This window comes from Echinops telfairi, unplaced genomic scaffold, assembly GCF_000313985.2.
Source record: "Echinops telfairi isolate 266 unplaced genomic scaffold, ASM31398v2 ScPeMD7_18;HRSCAF=68, whole genome shotgun sequence".
Classification (NCBI taxonomy): Eukaryota; Metazoa; Chordata; class Mammalia; order Afrosoricida; family Tenrecidae; genus Echinops; species Echinops telfairi.
The window spans coordinates 98,783,434-98,802,476 of NW_022103915.1; the positions used below are offsets into that span (position 1 = coordinate 98,783,434).

Here is a 19,043-nt window from a genome sequence, read left to right on the forward strand (position 1 = left end):
CCCCGCCGCTGCTTGCGACTGCAGGCTGCGCTGGTGGAGACCGTGGGGACCCACCAGAGTCTGGAAGCCCCCAGGGAGGCTGGGTCCCGCCGTTCCGGCCGCGACTTCTGAGTCGAGTGAGCACTGCACAAGCGAGGAGCCCGCAGCTAGGCTGCGGGGACCCAGGGGCGAGGCGACCCAGGGGCGGGGACCTCCGGGTCCCAGGGGTCTGGAGCTGGCTGCGTCGGGGACGAGGATGGCACCAAAGTTGCCTGGAGCCCCAAGCTGGAGCAAAGAAAGGCGCCTGGAGTGTTGGGGGCGGGGGACGGCAGGGGGCAGGTGTACAGTGATAGACACCCACACTCCTAGCCCTCCCACTCGCAGCCACGCCCTTACCGCCACCCAGCCAGTCCACACGCTCGCCCTAGTGAGGCGGCCGCCACTCAGCTCTGGTGGCTGAGTCCCTGAGGGTGCCTGCTTCTCCCCCGAGAGCACTCCCAGGGGATCCTGATTCAGTCCGGCGCCCGCTGGGTTTCGGCGCCTGGACTCCAGGTGCACCGACGCGGAACTGTGGCTACGCGGATCCAAGCCTCCAGGAGTCCAGGTCGGGCGCCACAGCTGTCCGGTTAGCCTAGGATGGTGCCTCTTGCCAGGTGGTTCCTCAACCCACCTGCGCGGTTCCGAGCTCCAGCTCTCGGCCAGGACTGCACACCGTCCGCTCCAGCTGCGGCAGCCGACTCACAGGGCCACTGGGTCTCCGCCGCGCTCCGGCGCGGAGTCTCGACCCTCAGCATCCCCAGGCCGCCCCAGCCACGCCCACCTCCAGCCCCAAAGCTGAAAGTGGGAAGGGCCTGGTGGGAAGGCTGAGGCTTCAAGAGGGAGCCTTCTGGAGTTACCGACTGGCTGGGTCCCCAGCCATTGGGCTGGCTATGACTATTGGCTGTCCCAAGGATGGGCTAGAGGTGGGGGGCGAGGAGGTGTGCCCCCATCCTTTTGAAGATGGAGCTAGAGAAAGAGCCACACCCCAGGTGCCCGCATGGACTGACTTCGAGATTCTCCAAGACCAGGCAGGACCAAACTGCCCCAAGTTAGGGACTCCAGTGCCTTGCCTGAAACAGCCAAAGCCCTCAGAAACCTGAATTGCTGCTGCAATTTCTTTGCACAACTTCTTGTTTTGTTACGAAAGGCTAGGCTAGACCAGTTGTGGGGTAGCCAAGAGCTAGTGCTAACCCCTAGCCAGTGCACTGGGTGGGCCTCACCTACTGTGGTCACAGCCGGGGAGGGTGGGGGGGCTGCTCTGGGAACCACAAGGCACCCTATAACTGGAGACTACTTCAAGCTGCTGCCTCTCTTGGCTCCTCAATCTCTTGCTCATGATACATTTTGGTGGGGAACACTTTATTGTACTTGAGGTGAAAATGTTAAGTAACAAGTGTTTTCCATTCAATAGTTCATACAAGTTGTTCCACAACCTTGGGCTGCAAGTCTCAGCATTCTTCCCCTTTCCACGGGGTTGTTTCCATTCCTGGGGTTTCTCTGCCCCTTCCTGTCTTCACATCTTTGCTTCTGGGCAGATGCTGCACCCACATTCCTCACAGCCCATCTGAAAGGAGTGTGTGTGTGTGTAGGGGCTCCAGGGCTGCCCCTCTCAGGGGTTCCTCTGATCTCTAGCGGGCCAGTAGTCTGTTGTGATTTTTAAAAAAAATCATTTCATTGGGGGCCCATATAGCTAACACAATCCATATGTCCATCCATTGTCAAGCACATTTGTTGCCATCATTTTCAAAACATTTTCTACTTGAGCCCTTGGTATCAGCTCATTTTTACCCTCCCTTGTGAACTCGATAGTTTATAAATTATGTTTTCATGTCTCACACTGACGTCTCCCTTCACCCACTTGTCTGTCCCACAAGGAGGGGGTTATTACCAATCATTGAGATCGATTCCCCTTCTGCACCACCTTCCCCTTCCCCTCCTGGTATCACTACTTTCTTTATTGGTCCTGAGGGGTTTGTCTGTCCTGGATTCCCTGTTTCCAGCTCTTACCAGTACCCGTATACATGCTTTGTTCTAGCCAGATTTGTGAGGTTGAATTGGGGTCATGATAGTGGGAAAGGAAGCATTAAAGAAGCATAAACACAACTAGAGAAAGTTGTGTTTCATTGGTGCTATACTGCACCCTGACTGGCTCATCTCCTTGTGACCCTTCTGTAAGGGGCTGTTGTGTGAATTTTATTCTACAACTTAAATCCAAACCTTCAATTGTGTCACACTTCTAATTTTAAAGGACTGTGTTTAATATAAAGCAAAAAAAAAAACCACCCCATGATTAGCAACTTGGTAAAATTTGAGTATATTGTACTAGAGGTAGCTACTACATCTAGTGATTTTATTAAAACTCTGGCACCTACATCCTAGTTAACTTTGTAGCTCTCTCACAATGAGGTCACAGGATCTACTCTGCAAGGTTGCTGTAGACCACATGGTTCTCAAAGTACGGTGGGTTCAGGGACATCTGCATTCCCTGGGAACTTGGTTGAAATACAAGTTCACCGGCTTCAGCCTGATTTACAGCAACTGGGTGGGAATGGAGGCAGCAGTGTGTGTAACACAGCCCTCCAGTGTGAGAACTGTTGTGAAGTCACATTTTACATGAAGTCACTTCTGACTCCTGGTGACCGGTGTGTAAAACTCTATGCTATGGCGTGTCCACTGGCTGCTATCTTGGAATCAGGCCTTTCATAGATACAGTGATTGCTTATTAAAGCCTAATTAGATCATTGTTTAGCAGCCCCATTTATGGGCGTGGGGTCTCTACCTACCGACAGGGCCAGGCCTGGCACACTTACCTGGATGATCTGCAAATCTGATGATGAGGCTTAATTCCACACAACCAATAACACCCTAAGATCTCCATGCCAGGACATGGACAACAGAAACTCGATAGACCAGGGATGACCCACTCCTCAGCTCTCGCCTACCACCAGTAAAGTCGACATTGGCTGGGACGGTGCAGGATGGTGAGGAGCCCAGGTTGGTTTTGGGCTTCTCCAGGTCTCTGGCTATTAGCTGATGGACATAAGGAGACTAGATGTTGAACTCATTCAAGGAGCTTTGGTGGTGCTGCAGGCTATGTTCTGGGCTGCTAACCACAAAGTCAGTAGTTCAAACCCATCAGCTGCTCTAGGAAGAACAGTGAGGCTGTCTGCTCCCCTAAAGATTTAGGGGAGAAATCTCAGAAATCCTATGTAAGGTGATGGCAGGGATTTTGGATATACTTCTCTTGGCTGCTGAGAGAGTCCGTCCAGAAGTGGCCCCATTCCCAAGAGCATGGCCCTGGTCTGGCTTTCCCTGGGAACTGGGATCTGTTTGTGCCGGCCCCAGATTCGGAGAGTTGTCCCTTCCCGCTCCTGACTTTTCCCCTGGCTCTCCCTTGGGAAAACCCATCCTTCCATACCAATTCCACACCAACACGTCTGAAGTCAGTCCAAGTGAGAGTCCCAGGACATAAAAAGCATTTTAAACTTTATTTCCAAGCACAGCTGTAACATGCTTATCCTGATTCGGGAAAGTTGTGTAGTCCGTCCTGTGCCCAAGGACACATCCTTCACACCCAGAACAAGCGCTGAGAGGAGCCTGAACTCGACACCAGGACATCATGGTGGGGCTCACTCTGTCCCAAAGCTGCTCAAACCTCGTGCTCCTCGGGAGGCGAGCCTTCTGCCCCTCCGTCCCCTGCCCCTGCCCCTGCGAGGCCTCGTCGGGCTAGGTGAGGTGTTGGGGTGAATGAGTGTCTCCATGTCTCACTCCACGAGCAGCAACTACACTAGGTTTCTAGCACCCCTGAGAGAAGCCCCTGCAGGTGCTGCTGGCGTAGAGGGGGCAACGGAGAGTACAGCTCAAAGCCCTCCGGGAGGGCTGAATTGGGGTGCTTATAGTAGAGGATGTGCTGCCGGAGACCCTGTAAAGAGGAAAGAAAGTTACGAAGAGAAGAGTGAGTGAGAGCCCCTGCACCTCCACCCACTAGGACCCTCGAGCTCTCTAGTGGCTCTCCTCTGGGACGTGCCCCTACCTCATCTGGCAGCAGCCAGGTTTTCTGCAGCATGCTCCTGCGGACAGCCTTCACCTCACCCTGCAGGTGGAACAGGCAGAGGTGGCATGGCCTTGTGGGCTGGGGCCCATATGTTGCCCCGGTGGCCCAAGTCAAAGACAGCACAGTGACAAATGCCTCCCCCCACTCCCTCCTTGTAACTCACTGAGCTCTTTGGGTCCTGGGAGAAGATGAAGCTGTTGACATGAGCCACGGCCACAACATAGAGCACAGGACACCAACGTGGACACAGCCCACCAGTCACCAGGGCCCGGAAGTAGAGCTGGAGGAGGGCCAGGTTGTCCTCAGGGGGATCTGTGTAGCACTCCAGGGCCACAGGCAACTGGGACAGGGAACGAGAGGGCCTGAGGGTGCCACCAAGGCACAGCAGGGTGGATGGTGGAAGATCATCTGATGCAAAACCCTGAGGGGTCGGATTCTGGGCTCCCCCTCCCTCTCTGTGACCAGGATCAAGGGAAAAGACTAGGAAGCCGGGAAGCAGGTGACAAGAGAAGCAGCTTCACGTTTCTACTGTCCATTACTACTTGTTTCTTCTACTCAACATGGAAACTCTCCGAATGTCATCTTCCATGGCTCAGTTACATTACCAAACATTCCAAAAGTTCTGCTTCCTGGGGCCAGCAGTGACCTGCCTAAGGAGTTACTCTTAATCCCACCTAGCCAACAAGGTGAGAAATGGACACACAGTCTATATCCAATGCATTTTACCAGGGTCTCACTTGAAACGGTGAAAAATCCCAAACAACTTGCAGCCCACCCAGGGGTTCCAATTAAATCAATGGGGGCACACCACACGATCAATGATGAGACAGTAATTTTAAGGAGGGGGATTTCTGAAGATATTCAGTGACATGGGAAAAGCAAACATTCAAAGTGACCTCAATTTTATAAAAATATAAAAACATTAAAAAACTGAGGAGCTGATACCAAGGGCTCTAGTAGAAAGCAAAAGCAAATGTTTTGAGAATGATGATGGCAACAAATGTACAAATGTGCTTGACACAATGGATGGATGTAAGGTTTGTGATAAGAGCTGTACGAGCCCCCAATAAAATGATTTAAAAAAACAAAACACGTATGGCCTTTAGAGGACAAGAAAAAGCGAAATCAAAACCTAACAATGGTTATCACACTTGGCAGTGGGATTACGGATGACTGCAATCTTCTCAAATTCCATAAAGTATTTTATATACTTACATATTGAACATGCTATGAATTGAAGTGTTATAATATTTGAGTTCGTCAAATAAGCTAAAATACGAAAAAACCCAAATCTTTAAAAAATGCAAAAGAAAAAAGCAATGAAACACCGAGTTCTCTACAGTGTACAAATGTAAAGCCCTTGATCTGACATTTTAAAGCCTCCGAGACTGCTTCTCAGCCTTGGGTCCAACAAGCTGTGAAACAGATTTGTTCAAGGCATCGCCTTCTCCTTCCCCGCCCCATGCCTTCCTGCCTCTGAGCCTTTGCTTATGCTGTTCCACTGGGCACAGCTTTCCTCCTCCACAATCTAAACTCAGCTTAGCTGTCAGGGCCCAAACTTCTACAGACTTCCACTTCCTTACGACGGGAAGCCCACTTTGGTCTTTCCTCTCTCTGAGTCCTGAACAGGTCAGGACCAGGACAGATTTTCGTAAATCTCTCCTCATCTGGATTGCAGCGCCTTATGAGCAAGCAGCCAGGCCTTGCTAGGGCCTTGACCACCTACTGTAAAGTCACATACTGTGGATTCTGCTAACTAATCCTCTCCGGGACCCATCAAAGCACCCCGCTGCCCAAGACCACCCTCAGGACTGCTGCCAGGCAGAGCACTCACCTGGGTCAGAGGCAGGCCCAGAGCTCGCAAGGCCCCCACGTGCTCCCCAAAGAGGGCGATGCGCAGGGTCACACTGAAGCGCCGCTGCAGGGGGAGGAGGACGAGGGCCCCGAAGAGGTGGTCTCCAAAAGAGACAGCCTCGAAATGCTCCAGAAAGCTGGCATAGAGGTCAGGGAATGAGGCCAGGCCGGGGAGGGGGCAGTCCAGCCTGAGGCTGGGCAGGACTTGGGGCTGGCAGAGCTGGGCCAGGAGGGTGGCCACCAGCTGCTGGATCGAGGTCTCTCGGAACAGCTCACTGTCCACCAGGAGCACACACATGAGGCGTGCCAGGCGGGCAGCAGGAGGCACAGCCCAGAGGGCCCGGGGCCGCCAATTCTCCAGCAGTAGTACCCACTGCAGGGCCCGCCTGGCTGTGCCCACGGTGTCAGTTGCAGGGCATCCCGAGGGTGTGTCTGAGGCCTGGTGGTAGAGATGGATCAGTGGCAGGAAGGGCCAGTCGGTGAGCAGCAGCGGCTCGGTGGGCGCCGGCAGCAGCAGGGCTGGGCGTCGTCCGAGCTCCCCTCGGTACAAGGCCTGAGAGGCAAGCAGGCCGGCTCGGGTCGGGGAGCAGTGGGTCAAGTAGCAGCTGCGGATGCTGGGCAGGTCACAGCAGGCCTGGGCCAGCAGAGCCCCTCGTCCGCACTTGGGGGCCCTGTGGCTCCCGAGGCAGAGGCGGTCTGAGAAGTCGGCCGCCTCTGGACCCCCTGAGGCACGTTCCCTGTAACGGCACCGGAAAGTCTAAAGTGAGGTCTGGAACCCCAGCACCCAGGAGACCTGCCAGCTCTCCCAGGGTTCCCCAAGGCTCCTCCCAGCTCCCACGCAGAGTGGGTAGGAGGTGAGCGACGGAGAGCCGTCTAGCTAGGTCCCAGCATAGAGCTTCCCTGTGCCTCCACTGCCTCTCTCTCAGTGAGGTGGGGACCTACCCCATGCTGAGTGCAGAGGAACACTTAAAGGAATGCCAGTCACGTTTCGCTACCATGTGCTCCTGACTAGTTCTCAGCCACACAGACCCACTGTGTATGGCCAGCCTCGTACACCTTAACTGAAGAGGGCGCTGAGGCTCAGCCAGGGTGTCATTGGTGGAAGACAAGAGAATCCCTCCGCCCAAGGGCTGCCACCAACCCTGGACTCACGGGAAGAACTCTGGCCGGAACACGCAGCTCAGCAGCAGTTCGTGGGCAAGGTGCTCACTTCCGGGCAGAAGCCGGCTCAGCAGGGCCAAGGCCACACCATGGTGGAGGGCAGCTTCGGGGGCCGGCACTGGCTGGAGGGCTGCCTGGGGACAGAAGGGCAAGGAGCAGCTCAGGCTGCGGAAGTGTGGGTGGCAGGGGGGCTCGGGGTTGTCAGAGCAGAGGAGCTGAGGATGATTCCAGGGCAAGTCTGGTGGGAGAAGTGCAGGTTCTAGAATCTGGAGAACGGGGAGGGGGTCCGAGGCAGGAGGGGAGCAGCGGTGCAGGGGACCCACCGCCCTCTGAGCCAAGGAGAGTGCCAGATACTGCAGGTGGGACTCCTGGCGCAGGGCCCACATTGAGGATGGAGTGAGGCAGGGGGCGGTCCTAGGAGCAGCACACTGGAGGAAGTAGTTCTGGAGTCCTGAGGGGGCCAATGCAGCGGCAGCCAGCTGAGGGAGGAAGGAAGAGCGAGCTGGTTGAGTTCTCAAAGTTGACGTGGGTCCCTCCTGTGGCCCAGGAGCACACTCGCACGAGTGTGCCAGGCCAGCCAGGCAGGGAGAGGCACAGCCCAGAGGGCCCACCTCTTGACCAAACACAGAGAAATGGGTGCTGGCAGAAGAGGCCTCCTTCCTCCCCCTTGCTGGCTCCTGCCCCCTGGGCCCCTCCCTGGTCCCTAGGCAGGCACCCAGGGCTTACCCGGCCACTCAGGCCCTTGTGAGCCTGAGACACAGTGTTGCACAGGCAGAGGAGGGCCGTGAGGAACGGGAAGGGTGAGGCTGAGCCCGCCAGGCTGCATGGGGGGCGGCCTCCTGCACAGCCCAGGGACACCAGGCTTGGGAGAGCTTCTGGCGCCGACACGCAGGACTGTGGGTTGCAGAGAGGGGAGCAGGGCCTGTGGGCAGAACGCAGAGGCCGAGGGGGCCGCTGGGAAAGCTCTCTGCAGGAGACTTGGCCTCAGGTGTGCCAGGCTGGGAAAGAACCACCTGGCTGGTCTGTGACCAAGGCCAGCGGGGCTTGGACGTGCAGTCAGTGCTCAGACTTCTGGGGTCTGTCCTTGAACCCCTGGCATCCAGAAGCACAGGGGCCCCAGTGTGGACCGCGCTCCGTGCTACCCTGCCACTTGGCTTCATGGCCCCATGACTGCTGCTGCCAAGGACTGAGGTTTCCCTCAGGAAGCTGGACCCAGGCATCCCACAAGGACAGAAACTGCCCTCACCCTCACCGACAGACAGACATGCCTACCTGAGGGAGTCCCACAGGCTGCCCAGAGCGGGCTGGCTCAGCAGGGGCAGCAGCAGCTCCTCCGACAGGTGCTCCATGTCCTGGAGCCAGTCCCCTGGGCACAAGCCTGGCTGGGGGACCAAGGGCTCATGGAGTGGTGGCCTGGGGCACACACAAGCCGAGCCCCTGGGTTCCCAGGTCAAGCCTCTGATTCCCAACCCCAAGGAGTCGGTGTGGAGCTCCTGCTCTCAGACCTTCTCGAGGGAGCAGTTCTGAGGGTGGTGGCCCTTGGTGTCTAGGGCTCTCAGGAGGCCACGTTGCTGCTGCTAAGGGCACTCTGCCCCTACCACAGGGCTCCCAAAATCCCTTGGGACACTGAGGTGGAAAGGGAGGGGTGAGAAAGTGGGGAGTAGGGAAGGTGGGAAGGCAGGAGTGCAGAGCTAAAGACGGGGGACGGGGTGGGAGAAGGGGGGGTTACACTCACTTGCTGGCTCCAGGCCTGGTAGTAGGCACTTAGGAAGAGCAGGCAGGCAGTGGGCACTGGGCCCAGAGCATTCCACACCTCAGGTCTGGGCAGCAACTTCAAGGTCTGTCTTAGACATGGCTCCACAAGAGGCCGGAGTCCAGACACCTGGGTCCACGTGATTGAGGAAAGGTGGCCTGGCAGGCTGGTCTCAGCAGAGTCGCTACGGTAGGGCCACAAGCCACAGTGAGAAGCTGGCGGTCTCACCCCCTACAGCTCCAGTCGCCCTCCCCCTGTGGCAGGCTGGCCACTGCAGACTTGCCTGCTGGCTGCCAGGGGGAGCTGGGTGAGGAGTGTGAGCAGCGAGGCGATCCGCTGCATGGCCAGGGGCCGGGGGGCCGGGGCGGTGAGCTCCTGGGGCACCACTTGCAGAGCCTGCACCAGCACGGGGTATAACTCCCTGGGGAAAATGGTGACGGACTGTCACTGCGTGCACGGCCACGCATGGCCCCAGCTAGAGTTCACCCAGGGATTTGTACTCTGCTTAAGGAGGCCTAGAAGGGATGAGGTCCTGACAGGATTTCAAGAGGGAAGTAAGGCTGGACCCCGGAATGGAAGGGACAGCCCCTCAAGGCTGCCCTCAACAAGGCATTTCCAGGTCTTTCTTTGGACACAGAATGTGGTTCTCGCCCAGGCCCCGGTGCTCCCTGGCTAGTCCCGACCCTGGCCCTTCCTTGGACCGTGGGGTCCTTTTCTTCCCTCTTCGAAGCCTCCTTGGAAGGGCAGGGGTCTGGACCGGCCCTTCCCCACCTGTCCTCACCTGTAAAGGTCACCGCCCTGGCCATAAGCTGCGGCCACAGCCCACAGGCGGAAGGCCTCAGTGCTCAGCGCCTCAGCTTCCTCGGGGGGCAAGGCCAGCGCCTGGGGGGTCTCGACCAGGAAGCGGCAGAGGCGGCTCCGCAGATCAAAGCTGCTCAGCTGGGGGGGACGACACAATGACAGAGAGCCCAGGGTCAGAGTCCAAGGGGAGGCACCGATCCAGCTCTGTTCAGGCTCCCCGAGGAAGGAGCTGGGTTTAACCTATCCCTCACCACTCTGGGCCACCTCTCTGGGTTGGGCTCTTCCATTCACCCACCTACTCATCCACCCACCTCTTTAGCAAGCACTCATGGGGCACCTTTTCTGGGGTTGTGCAGCTTCCTGATTAGCGCCTGTCTCTATTTGGTTGTGTAGGTTGCTGGCTCCCCTCCCCAAAGGAGACCACATGGCGGGTCTGCACGACCCACTAGCCCCACATGACTGGGTCCTAACTGCTGGCTTCTGTTGCTTTTCTACACAACCGCCCAGCGAGAAAGCAAAAGGCACTCAGGGGGCTCCCGCAGCATCTGGGCCACGCTCCAGCCCACCCTACCCCCACTGCCCTGTGTCCCATGCGCTTACCAGCCGGGTGGCGATATTTCTGCCAGCCAAGGCCAGGACGCGGACGAGCTTCATGGCGGCAGCACAGGGCACTCTGCATAGGCTGGGGAGAGGTGTACCCCCGACAGGGGCCCAGCTGGTAGGCAGGAACTCCTGGACTACTGTCTCCACCAGCCTCGGGCACTCCAGGACCTGCAGAGGATGGGGGGGGGGGGGGTGGGGGGAGAGGAGGCTGAGGGCCCAGTGGGGCCCAGCCAGCCAGGCCCTCTGCCCATTCTCTGCCCCACTCTCTGCCTCACCTTGGTGGCTGACTCTAGGGAATGGCGGGCCAGGCGGATCAGCACGGCCAGGATGTCAAGGACCACAGCCGGTCCTGGGCAGGTCACTTCCAGCACATAGCGCAGCCGAGGCAGCAGGTTGGTGGCCAGGAGCCCCTGGGGACCAGAGAGACCCAGTCTACCGTAGCCAGCCCAGGCCCTCAATGGCACCCACCTCCCTGTCCAACATGTGCTGGACTGCTGTTGGTGATGGGTGAGGGCGGAGTGGTGGAAAGGAAGCTGGTCGGGGCCAGCGGTCTCAGCACCTTTACCTTGATGACGTCCTGGCGGGCTAGGTCGACTGGGGGCTGGCCCCTTTCCTCAGGGGTCTTCCTTTTTGCTTTTTCTGCCGGGAGCTCTTCCTCCTCCTCCTCCTCGTCTTCCTGGCTGGGCATCAGAGGGAACACAGACGCTCCGTGATACCAGGAGAAGGTGCTGTCTAGGAGTTCCTGCCAAAGGAAAAGGGGGCGGTGGGACGCAGGAAGTGGGGCCAGGCCAGGTGATGGGTGGAGGAAGGGCTCGGAAGCCAGGCTCAGGGGGATGTTGCCCGCAGAGCGGGAAGAAAGGGCTGCTGGGCTCTGGGCATCTGGAGAAGGGCTGCTGCCGCCCCTCCACTCTCCCCTCAGCCTGTCTGCCCAGCAGGAGCAGGGCCCTTGACATCCCCAGACCCCCAATCCCAGCCCTGTCATACCTCATCCCCAGGAGCCACCAGCAGAGCCCGCATGGCCCGGACAGCAGCGGCAATGACCCCGTCTACTCGGTCATCCAGTGAGAAGCGGAGCAGGAAGAGGAAGCCCGCGTCCAGGAGGAGGCGCAGGACACTGCCCGCCAGCTGGCCCCCAAACTCGCCAGCCTGGGCCTGAGGGCCAGAAGACAATACCTTGCTGAGCATGCTGGAGTGAGCCTCTGCTCACTAGGCCCCCTTTGACCCTGTGTCTGCCCTGCCCTCATCGGGGCCCAGGCCAGCTGGCCGGGCAGCCACTCACCCTGCTGATGACCTGGGCCAGCACCTGCAGCGCCAGTGCTCTCTGCTGGGACAGCTGGCTTCGGGTCAGGTGGAACAGCTCCTGCAGGGAGTACCCTGCTCTCTGGGGCAGAAGCAACAAGTCAGGAGGCAAGGTGCTAGGCACCACCCAACCAATATCCAGCCACCCCACATGCCAGATGCCGATGAGGTGTACCAGGGAGAGACAGATCAAGAAGAGCTGCCTCCTGCTGTGGCTTCTAGGGCTGCAGGATGTGCACTCAAGGCACCCCTGCATTAGGCAGATGGGGAGGAACGCAGGCATCCACATGTAATTTGTAATTGGAGAATAGGAAAGAGAAGGGGGCTCTGGGCGTGGCCTGGTCTGTGAGCATGTGGAGCTTCAATGAGCTGGCAGGCAGCAAAGGGGAGGTGCACTGGGGAGAAGGCAGCAGAAGGTGGACTTGGAGGGAGGGAGGGAAGGACGCTCCCTGTACAGGGTCTCACTCAGTGAGCAAAGGTGAGCCAAGCTCTCCAGGGCAAGGCCTGGTCTGAGTGGGGCCACCAGAAATCAACACGGCAGCCCCTGGGGGACGGAAAGGTGCGGCCCTGGCACCAAGGCAGAGAAGAGGAGCAATACTATTCTCCGGGACACAGCCCAAGGCGGGGACAGGCTCAAAACTGGCAGCTCTGATGTGAGGGAAAGGTTTGAGCCAGAGAAGATAAATGAACAGCACAGCCATCAACGGGCACAAGGTGGCCGGAGATCCGCTTCCACAAGGCGGTAGAAAGCACTTGCCAACAGTGGCCCAGTCCTGGCCCATGTCTCACCTCTGCCTCCTCTCCATGGTGGTGCAGACCCAGGTGGGTGGGCAGGTCCACATCGGGGGCCAGTAACTCTCCCTGAAGACTGAATCGGGCCTGCATTCTCTGAGGGGGAGAGGACGACAGGCCGGGGGTCACAGCCAAGTCCCCATGCCCACTGTTCACCTTTCACTCCTGACTGTTCGAGGCTCAGGCACTGCATCCATGCCTCTGGAAACGGGGCACTTCTGGCCTTGAGGGCCAGGAAGGGTGATGGGCGAGTGTAAAGCAGAGATGTCCCAGGCTCGGGGAGGAAAGACCCGGGTGCAGGGGCAGCAGGCCCATCTGACCCCTCTCAGGCCGCTGGCAGCTCAGCTCACCTCCTTCGTTTGCTGCTGCCGGAGGGGGGGCAGGTCCTGGGTCCAGTGGAGCTTTTCCAGTTCCACGGTGTCCATGTGCAGCCACTCTCTGTGAGGGCTGATGGGCAGTGCTGGAGCTGGGGGAGGAGCAGGGGAGGATTAACTGAGGGGCCCAGCCATCACCCAGTAACTCCAATCATCTCTCCCAGGACTCAGAAACGGGAGAACCCCAGGGAGCTGGACACAGGTCAGATAGGGTGGACTCTGCCAAGGCCCAGGCTCTAGCCCCTTACTGACTCTGAGTTTATTGAGAGAAATAAGAAAGAGGAAGTTTATTGAGAGAAACAAGAGGAAGAGGTGGAGAAAAGGATAAGACGGAAGGATGAACAAATGTGGTAGTTACATAATTTCATGTCAACTTGTTAAATAGGTTGAAGGAGTGGAGTCTTGCCTATCAATTGGGTCATAGCCAATGAGGCCTCTGTGTGGCCATGGCCTTCTTCTGAGGATTCTGGGAACTCCTGTCTTTGTCCCGGGAAGGCAGGACACACACTTTCCCTGAGAGACATTCCTATTGTCAAGCCACATGGAGCTAAGCTGATGGAGCCAGAGCCCTGGAGCTGGAGGAGCCACGTGGAGACCCACGCCAGTGCTGAGATACTTCCACTGCCACTGGATTCACAAGACTTTCCACCCACTGACCTGTGATCTTCCTGAATTTGGCATAATTAAATGGCTGGATGAGTCTAGAGGAATTTATGGACTACCAGACATATGGGCTAATATTGGACTTATGGACTTGATCTGGACTGGGCTGGAATGTTTTCTTAATAATTTCTCTTTGATATAAAGTTCTCTTTTACACACGAGTGTCTCTGGCTTTGTTTCTCTAGTTAACCCAGACTAACACAACAGAGAAAAAGAAAAAGACCACATATACAGGGAGATATAGAGTCCCACTCTCTAGTACCAGGACTTTACAGTCTCAGAACAGCGGGTAGGGCACCGAGGGGCAGCTACTCTGCTTCCAGGCAGTAGGATGCAGACACACATGTCTGCCACATCCTCACATCTACCCTACCCCTACCCAATCAATTCCTCCGGGGGGCAGGAGCTTCCTGGCCCTCATAATTCCATTTCTTCTCTTGCTAGTCACTAATAAAATGATCCTGTTTCTCCTCCTGGTCTGCTGTGTTCATCAGTCCTGCCTCAGCACAGCCCCTCTCCCATCACGCTGGCCCTTAGAGGCGGGCCAGCAGAGGCGGGAAGAACCGGGGCTAGACCGAGCCAGGCCCAGCAGCTACAGCCAGGCAGGGCTGTGGGGGATGGGACAGGGCCCTGCAGCCATCACACCCTGGGGCCTCTTCTCCAGTCCGGGCAGAGGGAGAAGGAGCAATAACAGGATAAGGAAGCAGGAAGCGCGTGCAGGAAGAAGAGAAGCATCAGCAAATGAAGACTGACTTGAAGCCAATAATGAAGATGAAGGTTATAGATGTCCAAGGACTGAGAAGGTTCTCTCCGATATACTGCCAAGCTTAGGAGACGGGACGCTTTGACGCCCCAAAGATGTCCTAACCTGGGGCTCCTGGCGTCAGCTCGTCTTCCCTCCTGGGCTCCACGGCAGCAGCAGGCACGCGGGGCTCCTCCCTGAGGCCGTCAGGAGGTCCTCCTGCCTTGGGCTCCTCAGGGGTCTTCTCTCCTGCTTGTTCATGGGGGCTGCTCCGAGATCTCAAGAAGGCAACCAAGCTGGGATCTGGAAGCAAGAGTGAGCAGGAGAGAGTGTGTGTGTATGTAGACCCTCCCCAGCCCCGTGGATCCAAAACCCGTGGGCACCTAGGCCGGGACAAGCTGCTGCCCAGCCCTGGCCCACTTCCTGGGCTTGCCTGTGGCCTTCAATGACCCTGCCTCTTCCACCCCGTGGGGTCACGGAGGCCTGCCTGCCCACTGTTCCTGTCACCGCTCACAGTCACCTGGTCCAAGTGCCCATGCCTGTCCCCAGGTCAGAAGCTAAAGTAAACAGCTATGGAATAACAGTGAATGTTGACTGGGGTCAAAGAGAAGGCATTTAGGGGAACAATTCCCCCCACTTTCTCACAGCTATTTATTCAAAAATATTTACCAAACCTTTGCAATATGCCAGGCTCTAGAGAGGCGCTAGGAACACACTGGTGGGTGGCACAGTGTTCAGGCACAAGGTTACAAAAGGAAAGGTCAGTGGGTTAAATGCAACAGCTGCTCTGAAGGAAAAGATGGCGCCCTCTGTTTCTCTCGAGATTTAAAGTCCTCGGGGCAGTTCCACTGTCCTGCAGGGTCTCCAAGGGCTGGGGCTGATGGGTGGGAGATGGGTGCTTGATCTGCGGGAGGGGACCAGGTAGTTTGGGTGCTGACACTGTCGGCAAGCAGGGACAGGGAAGAGAGGTTGCAGAGGACACAAGCCACCAGGTGGCACTGAGTCACCAAGGTGCCCGGGCCTTCCTGGGAGGGCACCTGGAATTTGGACTCTCAAGCGGCCCCATCAGCCAGGGCTGGCTTCAGCCCAGATCTGCTCACGGGGGATGTTGTGAAACTCACACACATCTCCTCTTAGATGCCCCTTTCTTTCCTTCCTTCCCACCCAACACCAATTTTGAGCTGTAGGGCGCCAGCTGAGGAGCTGGGAATCCAGAGTGGGTGTCCCCGACCTGGCACTTCCTGGATGGCCAGCCTGTCGCCACGGTGCGGTGGTGTCCATGGGGGAGATGGAGAAGAGGCTGTCTGGAGACTTTCATTGAGGCGGGGAAGCGCCTGCGTTCCTGCAGCCCATTACATTGCCCTTCTCTCCCAAACCAAACTCTGCCATCCTACCAATTCTGACTCGGGGTGACCCTCTAAGACAAGGCAGAACTGCCACTGCGGGTCTCTGAGACTCTGCCTCCATCCATACAGGAGTAGTTTAAGCCCTCAGAGTGGCTGGTGATTTCAAACTGCTGACCTGTGCTAGCAGCCCAATGCGCAACCATCAAGGCTCCTACTGGAGCCCCGGTGGGGACAAGTGGCTAATAAGCTCAGCTGCTAACTGAAAGGCTGGGGCTTGAGTCCATCCAGAGGCACTTCAGGAAAACAAGCCTGGTGTTATTTCAAAACAAGCCACTGAAAACCCTACAGTCGCCACCTGAGTAACCCATTTGGGACCACTGTTGTTATGTGAAATGGTGGGTGAGGAGGTGGTTGGTAAGTGAGGATTGGGTGCCCAGGGAGTGAGAGCAGCCTGAGAGACCCGGGGGCCACTGTGACCTGGAGGAAGAATTCCGTCAAGTCTTGAGTCTTAGTGTTCTTTCTAAGTCAAATGAAGTCACCACCATCCACCTCCCAGATTAGTCTGAGGCGAGAATGAGACGGTGCAGAGCCCAGCACACGGGGAATGCAGCCCTTCCCCAGCGCGGGCCCTACCTAGCTGAGCCAGCAAGTGCTGCTGCTCCCGCAGGATCTCCTCGGGAGCCATGGCTCTCAGCCTCGCCACGTTCTCCTCATGGATGGTCTGGGCTTCGTGCTCAGCCTCCTGGCCCCGGAGCCCCTTCCCTGTGACCACGTGAGGTCCCTGGAAGTTGCAGCTGCTCCCTGGAAGCCGGCAGCCCTGGTCTTCAGGGACTGGGGTTTCCCAAGTCACAGCACCTGGAAAAGGACAGTGGCAGTCCGTGGCTCTGGCTGGGTCCTGGGTCTGCTTCTCTCACGCCCTTTGACCTGGACACAACTGTCTGAGGCAGTCACGGTCTCCGCAGTCAGCTGCTCCAGGCACTGTGGCCTCAGGACTCTGTGAGGGCTCCTCTGGGAAAATGCTAGATCCGAATGCTTCTCCTATGTGTCGAGTCAGCATTCGGCCCCCAATAGCATGTTGGTCTCCAGCAGTTATACGGATCATTTGTATCTGAAGGGAATCGTGGCCCACAACGTATGCTCTTAGTGTCATCCTTCCCTCCCCCTCCTTGTATCTCAAGGTCAGAGAACGGGCTGTCTCCTCTCTGAATCCAAGTAGTGGGTACAGGCCTCCCACACCAAGTACCCTAAATGAGGCTAGGAGGACTTCCTCTGAAATGGCTCACAGGCCCCTCTCACTAGAGGCAGGGATGAGGTAGAGCCAAGGCGACTCTCTGATCATGTCTTCTGGAAAGACTGCGCCCCTCTGCTCCAGCTCACCCTCCGGCGAGTCCAAGGCAGGCCCAGCTTCCCCAGCGGCTAGAACCCTGGCTGCAGACAGCTGCCTCGCTGCAATCTCTTGCGCAAAGATGCTTCGTTTACCAGGTAGTGCTGGCCTTTCCTAGGGGGAAGAAGACAACCTGGGTGACTGATCCTCATGAACCCACCCTCCCTCCATCCCTTTAGATCAAGGTCTCTCGAACAAAGAGACAGAAGGGACCCGGCTCCACCTGAGGGCCACAACCCGGTCTTCAGCAAAGTAGAACTCTAATGGGCACACAGGCCTCTCAGTATCAGGCACTTGGGATCTTCCCAGGCTTGCTGCCAGGGGATCTGTAGTGCTGGGCAAGCGCCGGACTCCTCTGAGGGGCTGAGTCCCCTCTTCTGAGACAATGGGGATGGCGCCGATCTTACCAGGCTGCCCCCAGGATCCAATGAGGTGACGTGCTTAAAGTGCTAAGTAAAGGGCTGCTTGGGAGCGGGAGAGCTTGTCATCATTAGGACTCTCCATGGGCAGGATGCGTGGATGCGGCTCACCTGACCATTCCTGAGCGGTATCCAGGGCTACTTCTTCCTACCTGCTGACCCTGTGAGCGATGGAAGATGGGGGGGAAGGCAGTGCCACTGGCCACAGGCAGCTTCACAGCCACTGAACGTGTGTCTCGTTCCTGCAACCCGCAATGCACAAAGGAGTGAAGACGTGGGGACCTTCCCGCCTGGATTTTGGCCACTAGGACCAACGTTCTCCACTCCAGGGGGTCAAGAGCCCACCCTGCTTCTCAGGACAAGTGCGTTTCTCCCAGCTCCTAGCCTGACTGCAGGAAGGGAAAGGTCCTCCTTTCTGAGGGTCCTCCTCCACCCCCCACCCTTGGCACTCCCGGGTGCCTTGTCCCCCCAGCCAGGAAGAGACGCACTATGATCTTTGTCAGGACGGCAGTGAGGTGCTCATCCTGCTTGTGAAGCCTCTCCTCGGGGTCCTCATCTTCTGGCGGGGGGCAGCCAGGGCTGGGCCGGGCTCTCTTTGGGGGAGCAGGGACCAGAGCTGGGGGTAAATCTGGGAGATCTGAGGGAAACAGAACAAAAACAAACCACCAGACGTGAGGATGCGCCTCCCTCCCCAGGAAGGGACTCAGGGCTGGGAGACACCGTGTGGTGCTGGCTCCAGATGTGTCAACCTGGGCCTAACACGTAACCTCTGAGTTCCGGTTCCCTCACAGGTACCATGGGTGACAGCAGCATGGGTGAGGCCGGTCTACAATAATGACCTGGCAGAAGCCAGTCACAGCAGGAAGAGAGAGCCCTGAGGCGGCACTCTCACTGCCTCTTCAGCCCATGGGTACTCACCGTCCAACAGCACCACATCCCGGGGACCCTGCAGCGGGGGCTGGTCCAGGCTAGCATCGCCCCCTCTCCTACTTCCTTTCTTGACCAAGAGTACTGCCGGGGCTCTGCCAGCTGCAAGAAACTGACTCTGGAAGCGCAGGAGATCCCCCTCGGACTCCCCTGGCTTCGGTCTGGACAGCATCTTGTCACCGCAGCGGCCTCTCAGTGCAATCCTTCCCAGCAGTGCTTCAGCGTCAGGATTCGCTCTCACTCATTCCTACAACATGAATACACATCAGGGCCGTCGACAACCAAACCCTGAGCTCTCAACTGTGCAGCGGAAAAGACCCTCTCTTCCCTGGATCCATGTCCCTTCGTGCCTTGCCCTCATTCCCTCCCTGCTCCACCCTGTCTGATATGATCAGTTTAACAACAGCATTTACTGCCTACTTAGGTTATTAATAACCCGATGATAAAATCCTCAGGAACAAACAACAGGGTTCCTAAGAAGCCTGGCAAATAACTTTGTTCATATCAAACTGGAGAGAATATGGCTGCTCTAAAGGTGTTCAGGCTATAAAAAGCTTTGGGCTGAACAAGATCAGTATACGAAACCAGGTGTGTCTCTCTACACACCAGAAAAAGAGCCATCAGAAAAGGGTATTAAGAAAGCAATTCCAGACAGTGTAAAACAGGACAAAATAATATTAATTTATAAATTATCAAGGGTTTGTGAGGGAGGGGAGCGGGGAGGGAGGGGAAAAAATGAGGAGCTGATACCAAGGGCCCAAGTAGAAAGCAAATGTTTTGAGAATGATGATGGCAACAAATGTACAAATGTGCTTGACACAATGGATGTATGTATGGATTGTGATAAGAGTTG

General features: G+C 57.1%; 1 protein-coding gene across 1 annotated transcript in view; it reads right to left on the minus strand.

The window, feature by feature from the left end:
• Positions 1 to 3,487: 3,487 nt before the first annotated feature.
• Positions 3,488 to 19,043, minus strand: part of RPAP1 (RNA polymerase II associated protein 1) — a 21,950-nt gene continuing 6,394 nt past the window's right edge. Inside the window, exons 2-25 of the mRNA XM_045287904.1 lie at positions 18,182 to 18,437; positions 17,752 to 17,900; positions 17,416 to 17,505; positions 16,838 to 16,958; positions 16,094 to 16,315; positions 14,241 to 14,417; positions 12,686 to 12,801; positions 12,333 to 12,431; positions 11,524 to 11,625; positions 11,229 to 11,396; positions 10,810 to 10,986; positions 10,520 to 10,654; positions 10,242 to 10,412; positions 9,622 to 9,779; positions 9,124 to 9,261; positions 8,823 to 9,024; positions 8,360 to 8,469; positions 7,814 to 8,009; positions 7,411 to 7,566; positions 7,079 to 7,221; positions 5,907 to 6,663; positions 4,236 to 4,412; positions 4,052 to 4,111; positions 3,488 to 3,940 (exon numbers count right to left, since the gene is read on the minus strand). Of these exons, the coding sequence (XP_045143839.1) occupies positions 3,806 to 3,940; positions 4,052 to 4,111; positions 4,236 to 4,412; positions 5,907 to 6,663; positions 7,079 to 7,221; positions 7,411 to 7,566; positions 7,814 to 8,009; positions 8,360 to 8,469; positions 8,823 to 9,024; positions 9,124 to 9,261; positions 9,622 to 9,779; positions 10,242 to 10,412; positions 10,520 to 10,654; positions 10,810 to 10,986; positions 11,229 to 11,396; positions 11,524 to 11,625; positions 12,333 to 12,431; positions 12,686 to 12,801; positions 14,241 to 14,417; positions 16,094 to 16,315; positions 16,838 to 16,958; positions 17,416 to 17,505; positions 17,752 to 17,900; positions 18,182 to 18,362 (4,140 nt within the window). The 5' untranslated portion in view covers positions 18,363 to 18,437 and the 3' untranslated portion in view covers positions 3,488 to 3,805. The remainder of the gene's footprint in view (positions 3,941 to 4,051; positions 4,112 to 4,235; positions 4,413 to 5,906; positions 6,664 to 7,078; positions 7,222 to 7,410; positions 7,567 to 7,813; positions 8,010 to 8,359; positions 8,470 to 8,822; positions 9,025 to 9,123; positions 9,262 to 9,621; positions 9,780 to 10,241; positions 10,413 to 10,519; positions 10,655 to 10,809; positions 10,987 to 11,228; positions 11,397 to 11,523; positions 11,626 to 12,332; positions 12,432 to 12,685; positions 12,802 to 14,240; positions 14,418 to 16,093; positions 16,316 to 16,837; positions 16,959 to 17,415; positions 17,506 to 17,751; positions 17,901 to 18,181; positions 18,438 to 19,043) is intronic.